The sequence below is a fragment of the Cynocephalus volans genome, chromosome 10 (assembly GCF_027409185.1).
Source record: "Cynocephalus volans isolate mCynVol1 chromosome 10, mCynVol1.pri, whole genome shotgun sequence".
In the NCBI taxonomy this organism is placed as follows: Eukaryota; Metazoa; Chordata; class Mammalia; order Dermoptera; family Cynocephalidae; genus Cynocephalus; species Cynocephalus volans.
The window spans coordinates 108121736-108147585 of record NC_084469.1 but is presented as its reverse complement, the minus strand read 5'-3'; the positions used below and the strand labels follow the sequence as shown (position 1 = coordinate 108147585).

Here is a 25850-nt window from a genome sequence, read left to right as displayed (position 1 = left end):
GTGCAGTTTACATGGGTCACCAAACACAGAGTAGACATGCTGTACATAGAGCATCAGACAAACAGAAAGCAAGCATTCTATAGAGCACCTGGCACAGAGTAGGTATGCTTTATGTGAGGTACTTTGCAAAAGTTTACTTCATGTAGAGCACTAGGCACACAGTAGACAGGATTTATATAGATTATCTGACACTTTATGGAGAGTACCTGGGACAGAGTAGATATGCTTTATACAGTTGCCCAGCACACAGCAGTTGTGCTTTATACAGAGTACCCAACACATAGTTGAAGTACTTGACATAGTCTTTTGCACAGAGTACAGTCCTCGCACACAACAGTGCAAGTACCAGTGACCAGCCCCTTCCTTTCATTCCTTGTTTTAGGGGCTCACTGCTCTGTTCCCCCTAAGGCCCTCATCCAACATCCCATATCCCAAATGGGAAGCCTGAGCCCAGGAGGGCTGGCACTGCCCATAGTCACAGCACAGATGGGGCAGAAGGAGGTCTCCACTCAGGGTCACCTGGCTCTTCCCTCTCCTGCCTGGGCTCTGTCTGCTCATAGCCCCTCTCCCACATACCCCCCACGCCTCCCCTCTGTCCTCCAAACTCTGACACTGAGCCCATCGTCCAGGTTTGCTCTTCCAACTAGGCTTTGTATTCCCAGAATCTGAACTGACCAATCATTTGAGAGGCTGGGTTCTTTGTCCCTACCCCTGGCAACCATGTCTCCAACAGGGCCCTGCACTGCCCTGAGGCAGGACTTGAACTCCTTCCAGTCTGTGCGTCTGGAGCCAGTGGCTTCTTTCTCCCAGCCTCCTAATTCTGCACCGAGAAATGGTGCATGACATCCTGCTGGCACATGCATGGAGATGAGCTCAGGAGATGTTCTGGGACAATTCATGGCCTGGCCCTGCTCACCTGACATTTGAACTTTCAAGTTCTTGGTTTTACCTGCTGCACCCTGGCCTTGGAAGGGCAGGGGCCATTGTAATCTTTGGGGCTTAGATTCACCTTTGACCAACTTTCCCCCTGCCCCACAGGGGAGGTGCTAAGTCCTGACAGTTCAGTGCTCAAGCTGTGTCACCCTGAGTTTGCTCCTCTGTACCCAGCTGGTCCCGCCCCATGCTTTGGTCGGCTGCCCAGGCAGGGATCAGGCAGCCAGGCCTTTGTGTATTGGCTGGCCCAGCCCAGCCAGCCCACCCCAACCTCCCACAGCCTTCCCTAGATCAGAGGACAGAGGCGAACCTCCCAGGACAGAGAGAGGAAGTTGTGTGAGAAGCTGCTCCTGACAGGTGCCAGGCTGGGGGAAGTGGGACTGGGAAGTCCTGGCTCGGGATGGGGTAGGGGCACTGCCCTAAGCTGGGATGTTTACAGAGAGTGAGCAAGCCCAGGAGACTGGTGATTTCTGGATAACTAAGCCTCTGGCAACCTCCCAGTGATTCAGGCTGGGCCTTTCTCAACTCTAATCAGCCTCTCCCTGCCCCTCTCTCTCTCTCTCTCTCTTCTGCTCCCAGCTCACTCTGCCTTCTCCCCTGGATCTCCCTGGGTCTCCCTCCCTGTTATCAGTCCTTGTTGGCCCATCTCTGAGCCCTCCCTGCCATGCCCCCAGCACCCACCTTCCCTGCCCCTCCCCACTGTCCCTGGAGCTCCTGTGGCCCTGCCTTGGCCTCGGGTCCTCACCTCTGTCCCATCTGCCTGCAGGATGCCGCAGCTGAGCCTGTCCTGGCTGGGCCTGGGGCCGGCAGCAGCCTCCCCGTGGATGCTTCTGCTGCTGGTTGGAGCCACATGGCTCCTGGCTCGTGTCCTGTCCTGGACCTACACCCTCTATGACAACTCTCGCCGCCTCCAATGTTTCCCTCAGCCTCCAAAACTGAACTGGTTTTGGGGTCACCTGGGTTTGGTGAGTGTCACAGCTGGACAGGTCTCAGGTGTCGGGGTGCTTGGACTTCCCACAGGACCAGAAATGGGGCTCAGGAGTCTGGGAGTCAGAGGGTGGTCTGGGGTCCGGGCAGCAGAGAAGGATGGGAGGTGGCTCACTCTGACCTCTGCGGTAACATCCCAAGTCTTCTCACCAGCTGTCCCCCTCCACAGCCTGCTCTGGATATATTTGCTTCTTTTCTTCCCTACATTAGTGCACCTCTGAGGGCTTATGGGATGAGCTGCACAGAGCAGGGACCCCCTGGTGTTCCCACATTCTCCTCTTCTGGACTTGAGGCCTCCTATGGGGCAGTGTCCTGGATACACCCCCTGCTCGGCCCATTTCCTTGTATCTTCCCAGCTTGGGCTGCCGTGTTCCCTCAGAAGTTAGCTATGACCACACACATACATGAGCACAGCTGGGCCATAATGGAGCTGTGGCCAGTTTCCCACCCTCTCCCCTTTATAGGGCACCTTCCTCTTATCTTGCTCTTCCTCTCTAACATGTACCAGTGTGCCCTGTTGCCCAACCTGATAAAAGGTGTCCACTCACTTCCCCTTCCACATGTTTATGACTTCCTCTCCTCCAGACTTTGACCTATGATGTTAACCTGCTGTCATCTGTGAAAAGCAGGACTGATAAGAGTGTGAACATTATAAGGGAGAGTGTGCACAGGATGCCCTTTGCCCAGAACCAGGTGTGCAGAAGGTGCCCACTGGTGGAAGCCATGTTCTGATGGACAGTCAGAGCTCACCTCTGCTCCCCAGGTTCCGCCGAGGCTGGAAGGTCTCTGGTGTGCAGACCTTTCCCACGGGAGGTACTGAAGGTCATTTGGGCCATACAGGATATGACAGGATGTGTGCATCAGCCTCAGGGACAAGTCCTGAGACCACACTGCTGCCCACAGTCCCCCTCTGTAGCTGCCCCCAGGCTGGAACTACTCAGGCATGAGTAGAGAAATCCATTCTCTCGAGACAAGGTGGGCCTCTCTGCAGGCAGACAGTGTGTCTTCTCCTTCTGCCTGGGGTTGCACCCTTGGTACTTAGTGATGGCCCCAGGAGGGAAGGAGCAGCAGGAAGCAGAGATTCCCTATTTCAAAAAGTTCACAGAAAAATACAATTAAAAAGTAATAGGAATCATTCCTTGAACTTTTTGAAGAGTTCATTGTGTGTGTGTTTGCGTGTGTGTGTGTGTGTGTACATGCGCATGCAAGTGTACAGAGAGAGAGAGAAGAGGGGATTGTTTTTGAGAATTTGTCCACATGATTATGGAGGCTGAGAAGTCCCACGCCATGCTGACAACCAGAGAAGCTGGTGATGTGTCTCATTGTGAGTCGAAAAGACTGAGAACCTGGGGCTGCTGGTATAAGTCCTGGAGTCCAGATGCTCCAGAACCTGGAGTTCTGATGTCTGAGAGTAGTAGGAGACGGATGTCCCAGCTCCAGAAGACAGAAAATTCTCTTTCTCTCCCTTTTTTTTCTACCTGGGTCCTCAGGGAATTGGATGATGCCCAACTCCACTGGGCAGGGTGGATCTTCCTTACCCAGTCTACGGATTCAAATGCTACCCTCTGCTACAAACACCCCCACAGACACAGACAGACATAAGGTTTCACAGTTATCTGGGCATCCCATAGCCCAGTCAAGTTGTCACCTACAATGAACCATCACAGGAGGTAACCATCTTGTCTTGCTTGCAGGTCACCCCCACAGAGCAGGGCTTGAGGGACTTGACTCAGCTGGTGTCCACGTACCCTCAGGGGTTTATGGGCTGGATGGGCCCCATATTCCCCATCGTCAGTTTATGCCACCCCGACATCATCCGGTCTGTCATCAATGCCTCAGGTACCCATTGGAGCTTGTGGTGGTGGGTGCCGTGGCTCACCCGATGGCTTCCACCCCCAAGATTCTGTGCAGTCCCTGCAGGACCCTGGTCTCTCCTTCCCTCTCCTCTCTCATCTGTCTTCCTCTTTCTTGCATGTATTCACCAGTCCCCATCTCAGTGTCTCATCCTTCTATCTCCCTCTGCCTCCCTGCCCTGGTGTTATGGGCACCACTGAGGTACCAAAACACCTCAGCCTAAGAACCTGTACAGGAGAAACCCTGATATTGAGGATATGAACCTGGAAAGACATCCCCAATGTCGTGTGGTCAGAAATGGGTCAGAGTAAGATGGGCCACAACAGCTAAGAGCAGAAACAAGGTTTCTGATGGGGCAGGCTGGAAGGCTTCCTGGAGGAGAGGTTGCTGGAGCTGGATTTGAAGCATGAGTAGAAATTTTCAAAGCAGAGGGCAGGGGATGCAGGGGCATTGGAAGCATTTGAGGCCCCCCACCATGTCTGGCATCACCTTTGTGCATTCCCAGACCCTGAGGAATGAGGAGGGCTTGGAGCTGGTGAGTGATCTGGGCTGCTCGTTCCACAATGTCCAACTCTCGTGGGTCAGGTCCTTTAACCCCATCCTTTAGCTTGTCCACTGTATGTTCATTGCCCACCTGCTCCAGGTCCCAGAATCTTCAATAGAAGACCACAACTCAGCCTCGTGCCCTTACTCTCACCTCTTCCATTTCCCATCCTTGGACATACCAGGGACGGAACAATGTCCCACGGAGAGCATGGCTTTTACACCAAACTGCTGGATGACTCTGGGCAGGTCCCTAGCTCTCTCTCGCTGCTGAGGTCCCCTTCAGTTGTAAGAGGTAGAAGCTCAATCACATGTGGTTCTAAGCAAACCAAAGACATATATTGGTTGTGACCTTCAGGCACAGTTGGATCCAGGTCTCCAGCAACGTCATTAGGAACCTGTATCCTTCTCCCCTTTTGACTTTTCTCTTTTTTGTTTTTCCTCCAAGGAAGCCCTTTCCTCATGGTATCCAATGATGATTTCCAAAAACTCAGTTCGCATACGAAAGCTCACCTTTCCCCCAGAGTTCTCATTAATGTCCTATGATTCAGTTGAATTATCTTAGCCTGGGTAAAATTCAGTTGAATTATCTTAGACTGATTCCTCATCCAATCTCAGTGACTCTGATTGCTCAGTCTTGGCAGACACAGGAAACCCAGAGCTACTGTGTTAAGGAAACCAAACAAGTCAGTGGTTAGGGACTCAGGCTCTACCTTCAGACAGACCTGAGCTCGTATCTCAGGCATGCCACTTACTCTCTGACAGACCATGGGTATCTCATTGTTCTGAGCCTCAGTTTCTTTATCTGAAAAATTGATGAGGAGAACCCAGGTGAACGTGATGGATCTAAATGGACAAAGACCTTCCTGTCCTTTCCTGAGGGACCTGAACAGTCATGTGTCGAGCACATGCAGGGAGAGCCCAGGAGGAGGCTCAACACAGGGCCCGGGTCTGGGTCTCAGCCCTGCGGGTCCTTCTCTCTGCCAACCTAGAAGAGCATGAATTGGGACCTCTTTGCTCTTATCCAGATGTGGAGCAGGGAAGAGGGTCCACTGTACACACTGGGCCTGGCGAGCACCTTGGAGGTGTCTGCTGCCGGTGGGTGGGGCGCTGGCATGCATTCATTCACATCCTCCACCCCACCTACATCAAGCCCATGCTCTTTGCTCCAGGTAGACACTGCACTGGCCACAGGATGCCCACACCTGAAGCTGGGCTGCGTCCAGCTGGTCAGGTGACCCGAGTGCTGATCTGAGGGCTGTGGTGGGGATGTCACAGCCTCTGCCTCACCTGGTCTCCCACCTGTCTGACCTCTGCTCATCTCTACCAATGTCTGAATGTGTCCATGTGACACCTGCTGTGTGGCCACATCTTGTCACATTTGTATTTACACCTGTGTCTTCATTACACCTGCCACATGTTACACCTGGTTCCACCTGGATTACTCCTGGGATCACATGGAGATGGTCAAGTGTGGGGCATGCTCAGGCCAAGGGCATTTGGGGCTTGTCAGGGTCTGTCTGGTTCTCATGTGAGGTGCTGTTTGAGATTGCCTCGTTCTGCAACTTTTCTCCTCTGGGCCGTGTTTGGGCTCGTCTGAGATCTGAGACTCAGAATTCCTTTGTGAATTGTCTGGGACATTACTTGAGTCTTTCTGAGGCAGGTCTTAAGGTATGTTTTTGTCACATCTAAGGCCCAGTCTAAATCACACCTGAACCACATCTGAAACCTTGAAGGGTTCATATTTTAATCTCATGTGGAGCCCATCTCTGGGCAGGCTGAGGTCATGTCACACCATCTTGGGTTCATGTCAGAGCATGTTGTGTCATTGCAGGGCTTGTCACAAATGTTGTGGCCATGTCAGGACATGTTAACATGTGTTAGTCCATATCACAAGTCCCAGGTCCATGTCAGGTGGTGTCCGAGTACTGAGGCAGGCAGGGTGTCCTAGGTCCCTGTAAAGGCATTTTGTAGACTGCTGTGCTGTACTCGGGTACTGTTGAATGTGGTGAAACATGTAGGAGCCACGTCAAGACATGGTGGGTTGTGTCACACCATGTTAGGGTGTTTCTGTTCTCTACTCTGCTGCTGCAGCCTGCTCTGGTTCCCCCTAATTCCCACCCTCCTTCCTGCTTGCTCTGCCCTCGGCCCCCTCCCTGCTATGCTGGGCTTGGAGGGGGATTGTGCAGATCGCTGGCTGGGAGCCTCCACCCAACACCCAAAGTCCCTCCCCTCCCCCTCTCCATGGCCCCTGATTGTCCTCTTTCATGTCAGCTGCCATTGCACCCAAGGATATGACTTTCTATGGGTTCCTGAAACCGTGGCTTGGTGAGTAACTGCATGTGAAGGGGTTTGGGGACAACCTTGGGGGCCAGGGGAAGGTGATGCCTTTGCTCACTACCCATGGCTGCCCCACTAGGGGATGGGCTGCTGCTGAGTGCCGGTGACAAGTGGAGCCGCCACCGCCGCCTGCTGACACCCGCCTTCCACTTCAACATCCTGAAGCCCTATGTGAAGATTTTCAACCACAGTGTGAATGTCATGCACGTGAGTCACATGAACCCAGGGTCCCAGCTGGAGCCTTGGGAAGGGAGAGGAGCCTCAGATGGGTTAGTCTGGAATTATGGCTCTGCTGAGTGACCTTGGGGTCATTTTCCTTCCTTTCCAAGCCTTGGTTTCTCATCTGCAAAATGGGGATAATAATCTCGACTTAAAGAGCAGTCAAGACACTGTAATGTATTCATGTCCAGGGCACATAGCAGGTGCACAGAAGCTGTCAGTGTCTAGCTTTGCCTCTCCAAATCCCTGGCATCTTGAAACCCTGTTGATGATAATAATGGAAGATTCCATAGTAACTATTACTGAGTAACAAACTACTCCACAAACCACTGGTTTAAAGTGTTAAGGGTTTATGATTGTCAGCACGTCCATGGGGTCAGTGACTGGTTCTTCTGGTCCTGGATGGGGTCACTCATGGTATATGATCAGCTGTGGGTCAGGTAGGCAGCTTCGCTGATCCTGGCTCAGGTCTCTCACATGTTTAGGGCTTGTTCGGTTTCAGGTGAATCAGGAATGGCATCAGCTGGGACAAGTGAACTTGTCTCCCTGTGATTGTCTTTTTCCAGAAGGCATCCGGGCATGTTCACATGGCAGAGCCAGGGTCCCAGGGAGTGAGAGGAGCCTGCAGTGCCTCTGGGGTCTTAGGTTTATTAGAGTTACTACCTCATCTTTCAAACCACGTTGTGTTGGCCAAAGAAACTCAGAAGTCCAGCACAGAATCAAAGGGGATAAAACAGGCTCCATCTCTTACTGGATGTGGCTGAAAAATCACATTGGCATGAATGTGGAAACTGGGAGAAGGGAAGAATTCAGAGTAAGGGTTTTATAAAGTGCCGAAGATTCTTTCTTACTTGCAAGCTGAAAAATTAGCTTGATACTTTTCCATGGAGTCTGCCAGAAGACATGAAACCCCTGGATGACAGACAAAGAGCAGTTTCTTACTCACAGCATGGCAAGCATCCTGGGCTTCTGGTTGATTACTATCCTTTCCCAAAGCCACCGAATCCCATGGGATTGATACAGGTGGGCGTCAATAGATGTCTGTTCATGTACTGCACTGAATTACAGGGGAGAAGCACCAAGCTTAGGGAATCTGCTTTTATACTAAGCAGAAACCAGCCTGATATCTATTCAGGGGAGTGATTACCATATCTCTCAATATTTTTTTTCTGCATACACAACTGTGAGAAATGGCCAAAGTTAATACCATCAGGATCTTGTATTTTTGTCATGTCCAGCAAAGTGCCATGAGGACTACCTCTCCCCACACAGGGATCTATTTAATATCAATTTAAAAGAATGAGGATGAGGAAAGGTAATATTTATTGAGCTCTCATCATATGCCAGAGACGATGTCATGTGCTAGTTCCATGATATATGTTGTGTAATTTAATTTTCACATCACTGGGGGACAGAGGTTATTATCGCCCCATTACAGGTGATGAAAATGAGGTTCAGAGGGATCTTCCCCAAATTCACCCAGCTAGCAAAAGAGCCTCTAGTGGTAGAGCCAGGATTCTAATTTTGTTTATCTTACACCAAAGCAGGTCACTTTAATTGTTACTGAAGATCTCACAGGTGGGGCCCAAGGGAGGGCATGTGAGTTAACCAAGGACACACAGAGCACTAGAGGCAGAGCTGGGACTTGAGCCCAGGTCTCCTGACTCCCAGCTTTGGGTCTTCATCTCCCAGTGTTAACAGCTTCCACTCTCATCCAAGCCTGATCCTCCCTGGTGATGGGTACCTGGGGCAGAAGACCAAATGGCTGATTCTGGGGGAGTCCATCCTGGTGGTTGGGGTTGGGGAGGGGCACAGGGGAGCCAGGTCCCAGCCCCAGTTCTCTCCTGTCCTCTGTCCAGGCCAAGTGGCAGCGCCTAGTCTCACAGGGCAGTGCCCATCTGGACATGTTTGAGCACATCAGCCTCATGACCTTGGACAGTCTGCAGAAATGTGTCTTCAGCTTCGACAGCAACTGTCAAGAGTGAGTCCCTGCCTAGGACCTCGAACTTGACCTAGGGAACAGGTAGGGGAGGGAGGACTGGCCAGGGAAACCAGAAAAGCCTTCCTTGAGGAGGTGAGTCAGATCTGGGCACTGAAGGACAGGGTCGGGTAGAGAGAAGCCATGATCTTGCAGGTAGAGAGAAATGTTTAAGTAAAGGCAAGAACTCTAGGATGAGCAGAGCATGGGCAACAGACAGTAGAAATGAGGTATAAAGGTAGACAGATCCTACATCTCAAGGACATAGAAAAACTGAGCAAAGGGGTGTGAACGTGATCATAAGGTTAGCAGGGAGCTATGGAAGGTGTTTGAGTTGATGATGGGCATGGTCAGAGCTGAGCTCTCTGAAGGACTGACATCATGTAGACAATAAATGGAGTTGACATTGGATGCAAAGAGCATACAGAAAGTACTGGGCCATGAACCACTTGGAAAAGATTGAGGCCTGAGTTGTGTAGACTGAGATGGGATGGAGGCAACAGAGTTTGGAGATACCCACTGTGTATCTGTGAGACCGTCTGTTTCTGGACACTCAGTCTCTTAATGGGAAGTAGCTCCAGCTGCTGGTGGGAGTTCCTTCACAGACTTCAGGTGTGTTACATTGTTGCCTCCTTTATTTCCTCATCCTGCAGGAAGCCCAGTGAGTATATTGCTGCAATCTTGGAGCTCAGCGCCCTTGTGTCAAAAAGGTCATATCATCCCGTCTTGCACGTGGACCTCCTGTACTATCTCACTGCCGACGGGCAGCGCTTCCTCAGGGACTGCCGCCTGGTGCACGACTTCACAGACGCCGTCATCCAGGAGAGGCGCCGCACCCTCCCCGATCAGGGTGTTGATGATTTCCTCAAGGCCAAGGCCAAGACCAAGACTTTGGACTTCATTGATGTGCTCCTGCTGAGCAAGGTGGGCTACTCTGGGACCTGCATTCAAGAGGTAGAATGGATCTTTATGTCAAAGGTCAGATATAAAGGACTCAGACTTGATCTAGAGGGGAACTGGGGAGCCCTGGAAACTATTGGAGAAAGGGAAGAACAGGTCAGAGATAGATTCTAGAGATGACTCTGTGGGGTGTAGCCAGAAGGAGATTGCTAAGTTTAAAGTGGTAAGAACCTGAGATTTTACTCTATTTATATGTCAGCAAGTTAGTCTGCCACATTTTTTATGCCTATATATCTGTATCTGTGTGTTTCTCTAGGTCTATGTCTGTGCTGACAGATTCACCAAACCCCTGCCTGAGAGCAGCTCATTTATTACTCGCAGCAAGAACAGCAGCCAGAGTAGGATGGTAGCTCTGGCTCCCATTTTCAAATTCTTGGAGGACAGCACAATGTATTTCCTGTATGTGTGGCAGAGTTTCCATCATAAGAGGGCCCCCACATGATGAGTCTCGGAAATGACATAGAACAGATGGCACATATGCCCATTCTTCCTTCCAGCGAGAGAAACACACACACCCACACCCACAAAGAGAGAGAGAAAGAGAGAGAGACAGAGAGAAACAGAGACAGACAGAAAGAGAGAGAGAGAGAGAGAGAGAGAGAGAGAGAGAACACTTTATTCTGAAATCGTCTCCAGTAAGATGGCAATGTCAATAGCTTTACAACCCAAATGGGTTTCCAGGGGTGATAAGATTCTGGATCTACCACTTAGAATATGTGCAAATATCTCTGGAGCAATAATTAATCTCTAACTTGCAAGACAAATTGCCATTCCACAATACTGTAACCCAGGTTGCCAGTAATTTCTCATTAAAGTTCTCATCATGCAGAATCATGAAAATATTCATGGATCATTGATTTCTCCCACCAGGGACAAAACAAGAGGCAAGGGACCCAGAGAGGGACCTGGTGGGGAGTGGCTCTGGTGATGATGACCAGGAGAGGTCTAATTATGAAGAGTGAGCTTGGGTTTCAGGAAGGATGCTGGACTTTCAGGGATGGCCACAGATTAGACTAACAAGCCCTGACAGCTGGTTTGATTTGGGGACATTGTCTTCTCTCCAGGAAGAAAATGGGAAGGAGCTGTCAGATGAAGACATAAGAGCGGAGGCTGACACCTTCATGTTTGAGGGTGAGAGTCCAAGTGTGGGACTGCAGTTAGAACAGGGATCTCTCCATCCCAGGGATGTGGCTGGTGGACTCTGAATCACTCAGTTCTGCCCGTCTTCCCTTCCCCCATCCTCCCTGAGGGTCTCAGTGTAAGGGCGCTGTCCACCACTCTGGATCTGAAGCAGCCCAGAGACCCAAGCCTGCCTGGCTATCCCTCAGGTCATGACACCACAGCCAGTGGACTCTCCTGGGTCCTTTACAACCTCGCGAAGCACCCAGAATACCAGGAGCGCTGCCGGCAGGAGGTGCGAGAGCTCCTGAGGGATCGTGAGCCTAAAGAGATTGAATGGTGAGTTCAGGTCCTCATGGCCTGTTCCTGAGCCTCTCTCATTGGCCCTCCCCAGGTGGGGAAAAGAGGAAGTAGTTTTTGTCAATTCTACCATCATTACTTAGTTGGAAAAAAAGCAGAGCACAGAAGCAGGGTCGGACACCCAGCCTGGTGAGCAGGGGAGAGGATGTAGTCTTTTGAGACAGAAAGATCTGTGCTGCTGAGATAATTAGTGGCAACGTGTGAGGGCAGGTGATGGCACTTAGAACATGTTCAGTAAATAAAATCCACCCCCCCACACTCTCTTCTTTTTCTCCATGAGATAGCAATTTTTTTTTCAAACATCTTTACTATGAATGTTGCTTTTCTGAACCCTAATGCCTACCTATTGTCCAGTCCAGGGATTCACCAGGGACACCTGAGAGAAAAACCCATCTGTGTCTTGTCCAGAACACCTGCATCATCCATCTACCCTGTCTTCATTCAGCAAACTCTCCCACACAGGCTTTTCATCTCCAGTTTGGGCCCAGACGCTTTCGGTGCTCTGGAGACATGAAAAGGACTCAGCCTGGGCCTCTGCCTTCCAGGAGCTCCCAGCCAGGTTGGGGACCAGTCCCAGGTCAGGATGTCCCAGAGAAGCAAGGCTGGGGTAAAAAAGTGTCTCAGAACAGACCTATGGTTACAAGAGGTGGCAAAGGCAGAGGGGGAAAGGGGTTAGGGAGAAACTAGGTAAGGGACACAAAGAATAATTACAATTGCAATAATGAACATCCCAATACTATGACTCGATCCTCACATATTGTACACAAACACTGATAGTCAACACTGTTCCCTAAAAACGTGAATAATCAGTTGTGTTACAATTTTTAAAAAAGTGTCTCACTTGAGGTCCTTAATGATGGTCAATGGATATTTGGGGGCAGTTGAACGACAGTGCTGTAGATCAGGAGGAGACTTTAGGCAAAGGTGGAGAGAAAAGAGAAGAGAAAAGATGGAGGGGAAAGGAGAGGGGGAGGTTTGTGTGAAAGTGGGGAGAGGGTCATAGAGAGAGAAAGAGGGGGGAGGAACGAGGAGGGAGAGAGAGACAGAGGGAGAGACAGAGTCATGATGAGATGATGAAACTGGAGGTGGCAGCAGAGGCTGGCTGTGGAAGTCTTGCAAAGCAACAGTAATGGCTTTGATTTTAACCTACGGCAAATGGGAGCCATGGGCAGTGTTTGAGCAGGGGAGGGACAGGTCAGATCTGGGTAGTAGAAGGACCTTCCTAGAACTGGTGTGGAGGGCATACTGGAGAGGACAAGCTGTAGATGGATGGCACAGGGAGGGGATTCTGAGGACTGAGCCAGGCAGAGGCTCGGGGACAGAGAGGAGGCTTTGGACGGGACAGGCATTTGGGGGGTCATGTCCTCCCCTCCAAGCCTTTGCTTAGCACAACAGTCCTGTGAGGCAGAAAAGCATTTTTACACTTGTAAAAATCAAGACTTCATGAAAAATTATGCGCTTGTAAAATGAAGTTTACCAATGAATTTACGATAAAATGAGGTTTCTTGTTAAGCCCCTCCATAGCAGTGACTAAGGTCAGTGGTTTGCTGTGTGTCCTTCCAGGAAATGGCTATCCTCATGCCCACATTTATATAAACACACACTCTCTTTTTCTGCACAAATGAGAGTACATAAAATAGACACAGGTCTGCACACCAACAATATAATTTTGAGTTATTTTCTTTTCTATTTGTCATAGCATGAGTTTTGCAAAATGGGTTTTTTTTAAATTTGTTTTAATTTTTAGTTGACAAATTTTAGTGATATATTTTTCTGGAGTACAATGTGATGATATACGTGTTCCATATGGAATGATTAAATTAAGCAAATGACTGTATCCATCTCTTCATATAGTTGTAATTTTTGTAGTGAGAACATTTGAAATTTACTGTCTTAGCAATTTTGAGAAATTATTATTACCTGTAGTCACTATGATGTCGAATACACCTCAAAAGCTTGCATCTCTTCTGTAACTGAAACTCACACTCATTGGCCAGCCTCTTCTCATTTCCTTGCTGCCCCTGTAACCACCGTTCTACCCTCTGTTTCTATGAGTTTGACTATTTTATATGCCACAGATGAGTAAGATCATGCAGTATCTGTCTTGGTGTATCTGGCTTAATTCACTTAGCATAATGACCTCCTATTTCATTCGTGTTGCTGCAAATGACAAAATTTTCTTCCCTTTTTTCTTTTTTTTTTAAAGTGGCAATTAGTATTTCATTTTGTATGTATGGTACATGGAAAATAAGTTTTGAATTACAAAAACAATGATGAGAACTAGTTCTTCATGCACTGAATGAGACATTACAGAGGAGACTTGGGTTATCCTTGACATTCCTCCCACCCAACCTGATCTCCTCACTTCCTTCCAAAAGGTCTCCAGAGCCATCAGTTTGCCATCTATCTATCTATCCATCTATCTATCTATCTATCTATCCATCTATCCATCTATCTATCCATCCATCTATCTATCTATCCATCCATCTATGTATCTATCCATCTATCTATCATCTATCTATCTATCTATCTATCTATCTATCTATCTATCTATCTATCTATCTATCTATCTATCTATCTATCTATCTATCCATCCATCCATCCATCCATCCATCCATCTATCTATCTATCTATCTATCTATCTATCTATCTATCTATCTATCTATCTATCTATCTATCTATAATCTATTTAATCTCCATATGTATGTTCATTAACTTTTTGCCCTTTTGAGTTTACATATATATACATTTAATAACTCATTTTTTCCACCTCAGCAGTGTGTCTTACAGCACTTTTTTTGTGGGCTGCATAGATTTCATATTTTATCCAGTTAATCTCATGATGAAGACACTTATATAAACATGTCTTTTTATAACAGATAGTGCATATTTGCCTTCCAGAGTCTCTGTACTGATTTACATTCCAGCCTGCAGTGTGTGATAGGAAAAGTGATACCTATTTCCTCCCTTCTGGCAACTGTGTAGTATTCTATGGTGTGGATGTGCCATCATTTATCTAAACATCTTACCACTGATTTAGATGTGGATTGTTTCCAGACTTTTGCTAAATTACACATGGCTTGGTCAGCAAGCGTGTAAAGTGAGTGTTGCTTACATATGTGAGCATCCTTGCAGGACAGATTCCCCAAGGTGTAGCTGCTGAATCAAAGACCATTTGCACTGCATGATTTTAATAGTGATTGTGAATCCATTCCTATTAGCTAAGTCTGAAGGCACCAGCTTCAGATAACTTTCTCAGTAGTATTACTGTATTAATGAATTTTAAATCTTTGCTAATTTTCATATTCTTCTTTTAATGAACATTTCTTTAAATATGAGTGAGCTCGATCATCTTTTGCCCATGTTGATAATAAACCACTGGTTTTCTTTTTATGTGAGTGTTCATCTTACATTCTTTGCTCTTTTGGGGGGTCCTTCTCTTTTTTAAAATATTTACTTATAACAATGAGTATTAAAAATCATCTTTTTTTCTGTCTTGTATTGCTAAGGAAGCCTTTTGAATGCTGTGGTACTTTCAATTAATGTTTATTAAGTCCAGTTTGTCCACATTTCCTTTACCCACATACTATCTACACACTATACACTTCTCGGGGTTTTGTGTGGCTTCCTTTAGCAGATGTGAAGTTTTCACTTATTCACGTGTCTGTCTCTGAGCTCTCTCTTCTGTTCCGTGTGTCTTTTTCCCTGTTCTTGCCTCAGTGATACATGATTCGTATGACAGCACCTTCGTAATAGGTCCTAATATCTGGTAGAATGAGTTCTCTCTCTCTTTAATCTTTTATTTTCAAATCAACCAAACTCTTCAAGATCTTTTATTCTTCCAGAAACATTTTAGACTAAGTTCATCAAGTTTCAAAAAAAAAATCATATTGATTTTCATTTGAAATGAATATATTCTATTGGTGAATTTGAATATATGATTGATTTGTGGAAAATAGATTACTTCAAAATATTGACACATATTACCCCAGAGTGTGGAATGGAGATCCATCTATTCAAATAATCTTTCATCTTTTAATAGAGTTTAAATTTTTGCTTAGAGATGTTGTGCCTGTTCTGTTAAAGTAACCCTTAGCTACTCTTGTTGTAGCTACTTTGTTGTATTGTATCTTTGATTTGGATTGAGGGAAATTAATAAATTCATTTGGAGTAGAGAGATTTCATGTTTCCTAAATATAATCCAGGTGTTTTATACTATTAGTATTACCATCTTTTTTATTGTCTTTTCCAACTGGCTTTTATTTCTAAGTAGAAAAACTAAAGATTTGTGGTAATAAATTTTCCCCCCATACACATAGTACCTGCTAAAGATGGCATCTTATATCAAAAGAAAAATATATAGATCATTTTGTAAAAGCTCTTTAAACTACTGGGAGGTTGCTTGGAAAAAAGTCAACTCAACTTGCTTCTCATGTCTTATAACAAGGTTATATCTAGATGAATCAAGTATTTCAATTTTTTTAAAAGGGGGTCTTATCAGCTCTAGCAGAAACCATGGGAAAATTATTTTATAGCTCCAGAGTAGGGAAAAACCTATTTTGCCACAAATCTCAGGAGATGTATGAGGAGAGATTGATATACTATTAAATGAAAAAAGATACATACCAGTGTGTATTATATAGTATGCTACTATATAATTTTTATGACTTAATTTTGATTTTTTTACTTTTTTTCCCACTTTTTTAATTGTGGTAAAACATGTATAACATAAGGATTGCCATTTTAAGACTGTTAGAACATGCATTGCATGGAATTAATTATATTCACAATGCTGTGCAACCACCACCTCTATTTCCATAACTTTCTGTTCATCCTAAACATAAACTCTGTACCCATTAAGCAATAACTTCTCATTATTCCTTCCCCTCTTGTTTCTTTTTTTTTGAAGCTTTTATTTATTTATTTTTATTTATTTATTTTTTTTTATTTTGTCGATATACATTGTGGCTGATTATTGCTCCCCATCACCACAACCTCCCTCCCTTCTCCCTCCCCCCTCCCCCCCAACAATGTCCTTTCTGTTTGCTTGTCGTATCAACTTCAAATAATTGTGGTTGTTATATCTTCTTCCCCCCCCGTTTGTGTGTGTGTGTGTGTGTGTGTGTGTGTGTGTGTGTGTGTGTGTGTGTGTGTGTGTGAATTTATATATTAATTTTTAGCTCCCACCAATAAGTGAGAACATGTGGTATTTCTCTTTCTGTGCCTGACTTGTTTCACTTAATATAATTCTCTCAAGGTCCATCCATGTTGTTGCAAATGGCAGTATTTCATTCGTTTTTATAGCTGAGTAGTATTCCATTGTGTAGATGTACCACATTTTCCGTATCCACTCATCCAATGATGGGCATTTGGGCTGGTTCCAACTCTTGGCTATTGTAAAGAGTGCTGCGATAAACATTGGGAAACAGGTATACCTTCGACTTGATGATTTCCATTCCTCTGGGTATATACCCAACAGTGGGATAGCTGGGTCGTATGGTAGATCTATCTGCAATTGTTTGAGGAACCTCCATACCATTTTCCATAGAGGCTGCACCATTTTGCAGTCCCACCAACAATGTATGAGAGTTCCTTTTTCTCCGCAGCCTCGCCAGCATTTATCGTTCATAGTCTTTTGGATTTTAGCCATCCTAACTGGGGTTAGATGGTATCTCAATGTGGTTTTGATTTGCATTTCCCGGATGCTGAGTGATGTTGAGCATTTTTTCATATGTCTGTTGGCCATTTGTATATCTTCCTTAGAGAAATGCCTACTTAGCTCTTTTGCCCATTTTTTAATTGGGTTGCTTGTTTTCTTCTTGTACAGTTGTTTGAGTTCCTTATATATTCTGGATATTAATCCTTTGTCAGATATATATTTTGCAAATATTTTCTCCCACTCTGTTGGTTGTCTTTTAACTCTTTTAATTGTTTCTTTTGCTGTGCAGAAGCTTTTTAGTTTGATATAATCCCATTTGTTTATTTTTCCTTTGGTTGCCCGTGCTTTTGGGGTCGTATTCATGAAGTCTGTGCCCAGTCCTATTTCCTGAAGTGTTTCCCCTATGTTTTCTTTAAGAAGTTTTATTGTTTCAGGGTATATATTTAAATCCTTAATCCATTTTGAGTTGATTTTAGTATACGGCGAGAGGTATGGATCTAGTTTCATTCTCCTGCATATGGATATCCAGTTATCCCAGCACCACTTGCTGAAGAGGCAGTCCCTTCGCCACTGAATAGGCTTGGTGCCTTTGTCAAAGATCAGCTGACAGTAAGTGTGTGGGTTGATTTCTGGATTCTCTATTCTATTCCATTGGTCAGTGTGTCTGTTTTTATGCCAGTACCATACTGTTTTGGTTATTATAGCTTTGTAGTATAGCTTAAAGTCAGGTAGTGTTATGCCTCCAGCTTTATTTTTTTTGCTCAGCATTGCTTTGGCTATGCGTGGTCTTTTATTGTTCCATATAAATGTCTGGATAGTTTTTTCCATTTCCGAGAAAAATGTCTTTGGAATTTTGATGGGGATTGCATTGAATTTGTATATCACTTTGGGTAGTATGGACATTTTCACTATGTTGATTCTTCCAATCCAAGAGCATGGGATATCTTTCCATCTTCTTGTATCCTCTCTAATTTCTCTCAGCAGTGGTTTATAGTTCTCATTATAGAGATTTTTCACCTCCTTGGTTAACTCAATTCCTAAGTATTTTATTTTTTTGGTGGCTATTGTAAATGGGCAGGCTTTCTTGACTTCTCTTTCTGCATGTTCACTATTGGAGAAAAGAAATGCTACTGATTTTTGTGTGTTGATTTTGTATCCTGCTACTGTGCTGAAATCATTTATCAATTCCAACAGTTTTTTTGTAGAGGTTTTAGGCTGTTCGATATATAGGATCATGTCATCTGCAAACAGGGACAGTTTGACTTCATCTTTTCCAATCTGGATGCCCTTTATTTCCTTCTCTTCTCTGATTGCTCTGGCTAGTACTTCCAACACTATGTTGAATAGGAGTGGTGAGAGTGGGCATCCTTGTCTAGTTCCTGTTCTTAAAGGAAAAGCTTTCAGCTTTTCCCCATTCAGGATGATATTGGCTGTGGGTTTGGCATATATGGCTTTAATTATGTTGAGATACTTTCCCTCTATACCTAACTTATAGAGGGTTTTTGTCATGAATGAGTGCTGAACTTTATCAAATGCTTTTTCAGCATCTATAGAGATGATCATATGGTCCTTGTGTTTGAGTTTATTAATATGGTGTATCACATTTATTGATTTGCGTATGTTGAACCAACCTTGCATCCCTGGGATGAATCCCACTTGATCGTGATGAATAATTTTACGTATGTGTTGCTGTATTCTGTTTGCTAGTAATTTAGTGAGGATTTTTGCATCTATATTCATCAAGGATATTGGCCTGTAGTTTTCTTTTTTGGTTATATCTTTACCTGGTTTTGGTATCAGGATGATGTTTGCTTCATAGAATGAGTTTGGGAGATTTGCGTCCGTTTCAATCTTTTGGAATAGTTTGTAAAGAATCGGTGTCAATTCCTGTTTGAATGTTTGGTAAAATTCTGCTGTGAATCCATCTGGTCCTGGGCTTTTCTTTGTTGGGAGCCTACTGATAACAGCTTCAATCTCCTTTATTGTTATTGGTCTGTTCAAATTTTCTACGTCTTCATGGTTCAGTTTTGGGAGCTTGTGTGTGTCCAGAAATTTATCCATTTCCTCCAGATTTTCAAATTTGTTGGCGTATAGTTGTTTATAGTAGTCTCGAATGATTCCTTGTATTTCAGAGGAATCAGTTGTAATATCGCCTTTTTCATTTCTAATTTTGGTTATTTGAGTCTTCTCTCTTCTTTTTTTTGTTAGCCATGCTAATGGTTTTTCCATTTTATTTATCTTTTCAAAAAACCAACTTTTGATTCGTTGATCTTTTGAATTGTTTTTTGGTTTTCAATTTCATTCAGTTCTGCTCTGATCTTAATGATTTCTTTCCGTCTGCTAACTTTAGGTTTGGATTGTTCTTGTTTTTCTAGTTCTTTAAGGTGAAGTGTTAGGTTGTTCACTTGCCATCTTTCTATTCTTCTGAAGTGAGCGTTTAATGCGATAAATTTTCCCCTCAATACTGCTTTTGCAGTATCCCACAGGTTTTGGTATGATGTATCATTGTTTTCATTAGTTTCAATAAATTTTTTGATTTCCTGCTTGATTTCTTCTTGGACCCATATGTCATTAAGTAGAATGCTGTTTAATTTCTATGTGTTTGTATCTTTTCCAGAGTTTCGTTTGTTATTAATTTCTAGTTTTAATCCATTGTGGTCTGAGAAGATACATGGGATAATTGCAATTTTTTTGAATTTATTGAGACTTGATTTGTGACCTAATATGTGATCTATCCTGGAGAATGATCCATGTGCTGCTGAGAAGAATGAATATTCTGAGGTTGTTGGGTGGAATGTTCTGTAGATATCTGCCAATTCCAATTTGTCTAGAGTCTTGTTTAGATCTTGTGTTTCTCTACTGATTCTTTGCCTAGATGATCTGTCTAATATTGATAGTGGGGTGTTCAGGTCCCCTGCTATTATGGTATTAGTGTCTATTTCCTTCTTTAGGTCTAATAGAGTTTGTTTTATAAATCTGGCTGCTCCAACATTGGGTGCATACATATTTATGATTGTTATGTCTTCTTGATGGATCAGTCCTTTTATCATTAAGTAGTGTCCCTCATTGTCTCTTTTTATGGTTTTTAGTTTAAAGTCTATTTTGTCAGATATAAGAATAGCTACTCCAGCTCGTTTTTCTTTTCTGTTTGCATGGTAAATCTTTTTCCATCCTTTCACTCTTAGTCTATGTGAATCTTTATGGGTGAGGTGGGTCTCTTGTAGGCAGCATATAGTTGGGTCCTGCTTTTTGATCCAGTCAGCCAGTCTGTGTCTTTTAATTGGGGAATTTAAGCCTTTTACATTAAGAGTTGTTATTGAAAGGTGTTGATTTATTCCTAGCATTTTATTGGTTGTTTGGTTGTCTTAGGTGTCTTTTGTTCCTTGCTTTCTGATTTACCGTTTGTTTTCTGTGTTTGTTGGTTCCTTAGGTTGTAGATAGTGTTTTTGTTAGCTTGTTTTCTCTTCATGAATGCCATTTTTATTATACTAGCGGGTTTAGATTTTTCTTGGGTTTTTATGGCAGTGGTAGTTATTTTTCAGGAACCAAACCCAGTACTCCCTTGAGGATTTCTTGTAAGGGTGGTCTTGTGGTAGTGAACTCCCGTAGTTTTTGTTTGTCTGAGAAATATACTATTTGCCCCTCGTTTCGGAAGGATAGCCTTGCAGGGTAGAGTATTCTTGGCTGGCAATCTTTGTCTTTTAGTATTTTGAAAATATCATCCCATTCCTTTCTAGCTTTTAGGGTTTGTGATGAAAAGTCTGATGTTAACCTGATTGGGGCTCCCTTATAGGTGATTTGACGCTTCTCTCTTGCAGCTTTTAAGATTCTCTCTTTATCTCTGAGTTTTGCCAATTTGACTATGACATGTCTTGGAGAAGGCCTTTTTGGGTTGAATACATTTGGAGATCGTTGAGCTTCCTGGATCTGAAGATCTGTGACTTTTCCTATACCTGGGAAGTTTTCCGTCACTATTTTGTTGAATATGTTTTCAATGGAATCTCCATTTTCCTCCCCTTCTGGAATACCCATTACTCGGATATTTGATCGCTTATGGTTGTCTGATATCTCTCTCAGATTTTCTTCAATGTCCTTGATTCTTTTTTCTTTCTTTTTGTCTGCTTGTGTTATTTCAAACAGCCCATCTTCAAGTTCAGAGGTTCTCTCTTCAACTTCGACAAGCCTGCTGGTTAAACTCTCCGTTGTGTTTTTTATTTCGTTGAATAACTTCTTCAGTTCAGCAAGTTCTGCTACATTTTTTTTCAGGACATTGATTTCCTTGTACATTTCCTCTTTCAGATCCTGTATACTTTTCCTCATTTCATCATGATGTCTAGCTGAGTTTTCTTGTATCTCATTCAGTTTCCTTAGAATTATCACTCAAAATTCCTTGTCAGTCATTTCAAGGGCTTCTTGTTCTATAGGATCTAGAGTTTGAGATTTATTAACTTTTGGTGGTGTACTTTCTTGATTTTTTGTATTTCTGGTATCTTTTTTTTGGTGTTTATTCATTGTGGCCGGGGGTTTCACAGTTCACCGGTTTAAGACTAATGACTAAGTAGGATGTTGCTGTGGTTGCCAATTTCGTATGGCTCCCTCCGTGACTGCTCAGTTGGCCTCTAGTGTCTTGTGTGTGTGGTTGCCTCGGGTCTTGGGCTTCTCCGGGGATCCACCTTTCTGGTCAGCTTGGACTCTGCTGGGCTGGTGGATCACGTACCACAGGGTGTGTGATCTCTGTTGAGCTTTCACTTTCTGTACAGGACTTCTCCCTGTTCCGTGTGCTCTGGCCCAGGCTGTTAGATCGTGCAGTGGGGACCCCACCGGGTGTGTGGTTTCTGTCGAGTCTCCGCCTCCCTGGCCACACGTCTCCCCACTCTGTGCGCACTGTGCTGGGCTGGGGCGTGTCTTCTGCACCCCTCGTCTATCAGCTGGGCCTTCAAGACCCTGCTCGGCACCGCCTCGCCCAGGAAGTCTACCAGGTTTCTGCTGGGCACAGACGACTGGTCTCTCTGGGTGCCTTTGTAGCACTATGTAGATCTTTCTCGGGTCTTGTTCACCTTTGTATCCCCCCAGTATAAACCGAGTCTAGCGCCCACCTGCAGCCTGGTCTCCGGCCGGTTCAAGCGGACCTGGGAGCTCTCCTACCACACTATTCCCAACCAGAAATTCGTTAGGCTTTTTACCAAACTGGTGGCCGCAGAGATGGTGTCTGCCTCCCAGTAACAGGGAGTTTACCTGGGGCCGGAGTCCAGGGTATGGTGGAGTGACGGGTACTACCTTGCCCTCCCGACACTGGCCCGGGACACCCCTGCCACCAGCCCCGCCAGAGAACCGCGGAGGGAGTTGGAGCCGAGGCCGGTCCGCAGGCTCCGGAAAGCCCGGCGCCAGGCCAAGCAAGTGGGAGGGCTCAGTGATGGCTGAGCAGGGCGGAGCTGCCCGCACCTGGGAAAATGGAGGCAGCACCGGGCGGTGAGTGGCCTGGTGGTGCAGGTGGGAGCCGCGTGGGCATGCACCCCCCGAACAGAGCTATGCCAGGGATCACTCACAGTGCTGTGCCAGGTCGGGTGCTCGCTCTCTGTCTCTGGTTTGCCGCCTTTCCCAGTTCTCGGCCGCTGCCGCCTCGGGCTGTTCAGTCGCGGCGCGGCTCGGGCGCTCCCAGGAATCTTCTTTAATGCCGGCCTGAAACCTCGAATCCTGAATAGGGCAGCTGGCCGCCTTCAGCGCGGTCCCGGCCTCCGGGATCCTGGCTGCATCCACAGCAGCGCTGGCGCTGTGTTCCCTGTTTCGAGACTCGCTTTTGCAGCTAAGAAACAGTTCTTTTCCTGCTCCACACTTTAAAGCTGTTGCCTGTAAATGAGGCAGCCTCTCCTGCCGGGGGGCAAAGTGGCGGTCACCCCCCACGACCGGTCAGCAGCAGCAGTCCTCCCTTAAGAGATGGCGAGAGGAAGGTCCACAAGTTTCCCGGCTGCCTGAGGCCCAGTGGCCGCCTTTTCCACCTCAGCTACTCCGCGCCAGCCGCCGCAGCCGCCGCCATCTTGAAAACCCCCCCCTTCCCCTCTTGTTTCTGATAAACTGTAATTTACTTCTGTCTCTGAATTTTTTTTTTCATTTTAATTTATTTTTTCCTTTATTGACCAATGGTAATTGTATGTATTTATGGAGCACGATATCATATTTGGGTATATTTATACAGTATGCAATGATAATATCAGGGTATTTAGCATATCCATCACTTCAAAAGTAGCTCTAAAATGATACAGTAAAAAATAGTTATAACCTAGACAAATTGCGGAGAGGGGAAGTGAGTAGTGTTTGTATATAGGGGTAGGTCCTGTTTTATAGTTTTCAAATTTCAAGCCAGTTAACTCTATCAGCTATTAAATGGCCAACTCCTTTCCCCCAAAAAACGATTAAAGAAATGAATTCAGTCCCATTACCGTATCTTCAATATTTGGAAGAGTTTTGCAATAAATTCTTCTGTGTTTTCTGAGTATAAAATCACTACCTGTCAACACAATACACTTACCCCTTGTATTAGTCCATTTTTGTTGCTTATAACAAGGTACACTGAACTGGGTGATATATAAAGAAAATGAAATTTATTGCTTACAGTTTCTGAGACTGAGAAGTCCAAAGTCCATCTGGTGGTTGCAACAGTGACCCAGGGGTTTCATATTGCAAGACGCTGGAAGAAGAGAAAGCAGAGAAAGCAAAAGACCGACTCTTCTCTTCTTTTAAAGCCCTCAGAACTATGCCCCTGACCACCAGTTTTAATCCATTCATTACTGCATGGTCCTACAATCCAATCGCCTCTTCAAGGTTCCACCTTTCAATTACCATAATAGGATCTTCCACCCTCTTAACAGTCACAGTGGGAGCTAAGTTTCTAATACATAAAACTTGGGGGACACAATTCAAGCTTAAGGAAGTTTTAGGGGGACATAATTCAGTCCACTGCCTCCCCAGATTTCAAGTTACATTACTCTCCTTTTTTTCCTTGTCTAATTGCATTTGCCAGTATCTCTAGTACAATGATAAATAAAAAACAAAACATTGAATTTGTTTATTTTGTTGCTTACTCATTTTACATTTAGATTTTGCTTTCTGGCCACAAAGAATATTTATTTTTTATGCAAATTTATTAACTATTTTATGGTTGATATTTAACTTTTATTTACATGTTTTGCTCAGAAAATACTTCTAAAAAATGAGCTAGATTTTCTCTGATACTTTTCTAATTCTGTGCTTTTCTAATTCTTTATTGCTTTTGTTATTCTCAAACATTCTATCCATCTGGAGATTATTTTGTTATAGGTAGAAAAGATTTCACTAGGCTGGAAGATTATTTTTGCTCCCTGGATAATTGTTTTGGTGGGGGTGGTGTTTCATAGGGATGACCTGGCTGAGCTGCCCTTCCTGACCATGTGCATCAAGGAAAGTCTGCGTTTGCATCCTTCAGTTCCAGCCATCTCCCGCCGCTGTACCCAGGACGTTGAGCTTCCAGATGGCCGCATCATCCCCAAAGGTGTCCAAAGCTTCAGGGGGAGAAGGTTCCTAGATGGAAATAGGAGCCCTTCAGGCTCCAGGGCCTTGTCCTGACTGCTCCTTCCTGTCGCACAGGTGTTACCTGCAGCATCAGTATTTTCGGGACCCACCACAACCCAGCTGTGTGGCCGGACCCTGAGGTGCTGTCTCCCCCTCCCCATCCTTGTCTATTCCAGGGGTCCTAGAGGAGAGGACAGGGATTTAACTTGGGGTATGAGACATCACCTCCCCCACCACACACATCTGTCCCTCCAAGGCTGGCTGTCCTGGGAGACCCAACCCAGCAACTCTGTCTTGTTCTCCCCTCCAGGTCTATGACCCCTTCCGCTTCGACCCTGAAAACATCAAGGGGAGGTCACCTCTGGCTTTTATTCCCTTCTCGGCGGGGCCCAGGTGAGGCCAGCGAGCTTCTGGGCAGGGATGGGGTGATGGAGGTGGGGGTCTGGGCACGACAGTGGAGAAGGGCGCAGGGAGGGGTGAAGTCGTAGATGGTCAGAGTTCCAGCTCTCCTTCCCTCCCATCCTCCAGAAGTTATGGGCAAAGTTCTGGGGATGGAGCTTGGTTGGGTAAGTCCAGGAGGGGTTCGTGGTGTGCTCCACGCCCCCACCCCATATCTGCTATTCTGAGTTGGGGGCCGGATTCTGGACCTGGCTCAGGGGATACACAAGCCCACGTGGGGATCCCAGGCACCGTTAACCCCCTCTGTGCCCCTCAGGGTGAGCAGGGTGGGGGTGGGGGTCCTAGTCCAGGTTTCAGGTTTGATGGGGCCCAGGGGGTGTCCTTCGCGCAATCAGAGCCCCCCCCATCTCGGCCCCCAGGAACTGCATCGGGCAGACGTTCGCCATGGCCGAGATGAAGGTGGCCCTGGCGCTCACGCTGTTGCGCTTCCGCGTCCTGCCCGATGACAAGGAGCCTCGCAGGAAACCCGAGCTGATCCTGCGCGCGGAGGGCGGACTCTGGCTGAGGGTGGAGCCGCTGAGCGCCGGCCCACAGTAATGCACCCACCGCCCTCTGGCCTGGGAACCCACACCGAGCCCACCCACCTACCTTTGCAGATTCCCAGGAATAAAATTGTGCTGTCGCCTCTGCCTGAGCTTCACCGAGAGCCAGCAGGGGGCGCTGGGCGACTGGGAGAATTTAGGGAGTGGGCTTGGGTCGGTGGAGGAGGGGCTGGAGTCTCTGATCCCAAGACCCTGACTGCCTCTCTGGCTGACCACAGGGTCCCCACCCTGATGGCAGGTTCTCCCGGATTCCAGGTGTGGACTTTATCCTGTGGTTAGTGGGGAGCCGTGGGAGGTATTTGAGCAGAAGAAGGATCAGAGTTAAGGACGGATTTAAGGAGCAAGACTGAAG

At 45.8% G+C, this 25850-nt stretch overlaps 1 protein-coding gene across 1 annotated transcript; it reads left to right on the top strand.

The window, feature by feature from the left end:
* Positions 1 to 1700: 1700 nt before the first annotated feature.
* Positions 1701 to 25493, top strand: LOC134388032 (cytochrome P450 4F2-like). The gene is made up of 12 exons (XM_063110761.1): positions 1701 to 1898; positions 3615 to 3759; positions 6592 to 6645; positions 6737 to 6864; positions 8736 to 8857; positions 9508 to 9778; positions 10879 to 10945; positions 11143 to 11272; positions 24344 to 24477; positions 24573 to 24637; positions 24808 to 24890; positions 25316 to 25493. Exons 1-12 carry the CDS (start codon positions 1701 to 1703, stop codon positions 25491 to 25493), a joined length of 1575 nt encoding a protein of 524 aa, XP_062966831.1.
* The last annotated feature ends 357 nt before the right edge of the window (positions 25494 to 25850 follow it).

Bases quoted from the DNA above. Each gene is read 5' to 3' on its own strand.
- LOC134388032 (XM_063110761.1), top strand. From the start codon at position 1,701: ATGCCGCAGCTGAGCCTGTCCTGGCTGGGCCTGGGGCCGGCAGCAGCC. The intron at 3,760-6,591 runs GTACCCATTGGA...CTTTCATGTCAG, and splicing joins GTCTGTCATCAATGCCTCAG to CTGCCATTGCACCCAAGGAT. The intron at 6,865-8,735 runs GTGAGTCACATG...TCCTCTGTCCAG, and splicing joins ACAGTGTGAATGTCATGCAC to GCCAAGTGGCAGCGCCTAGT.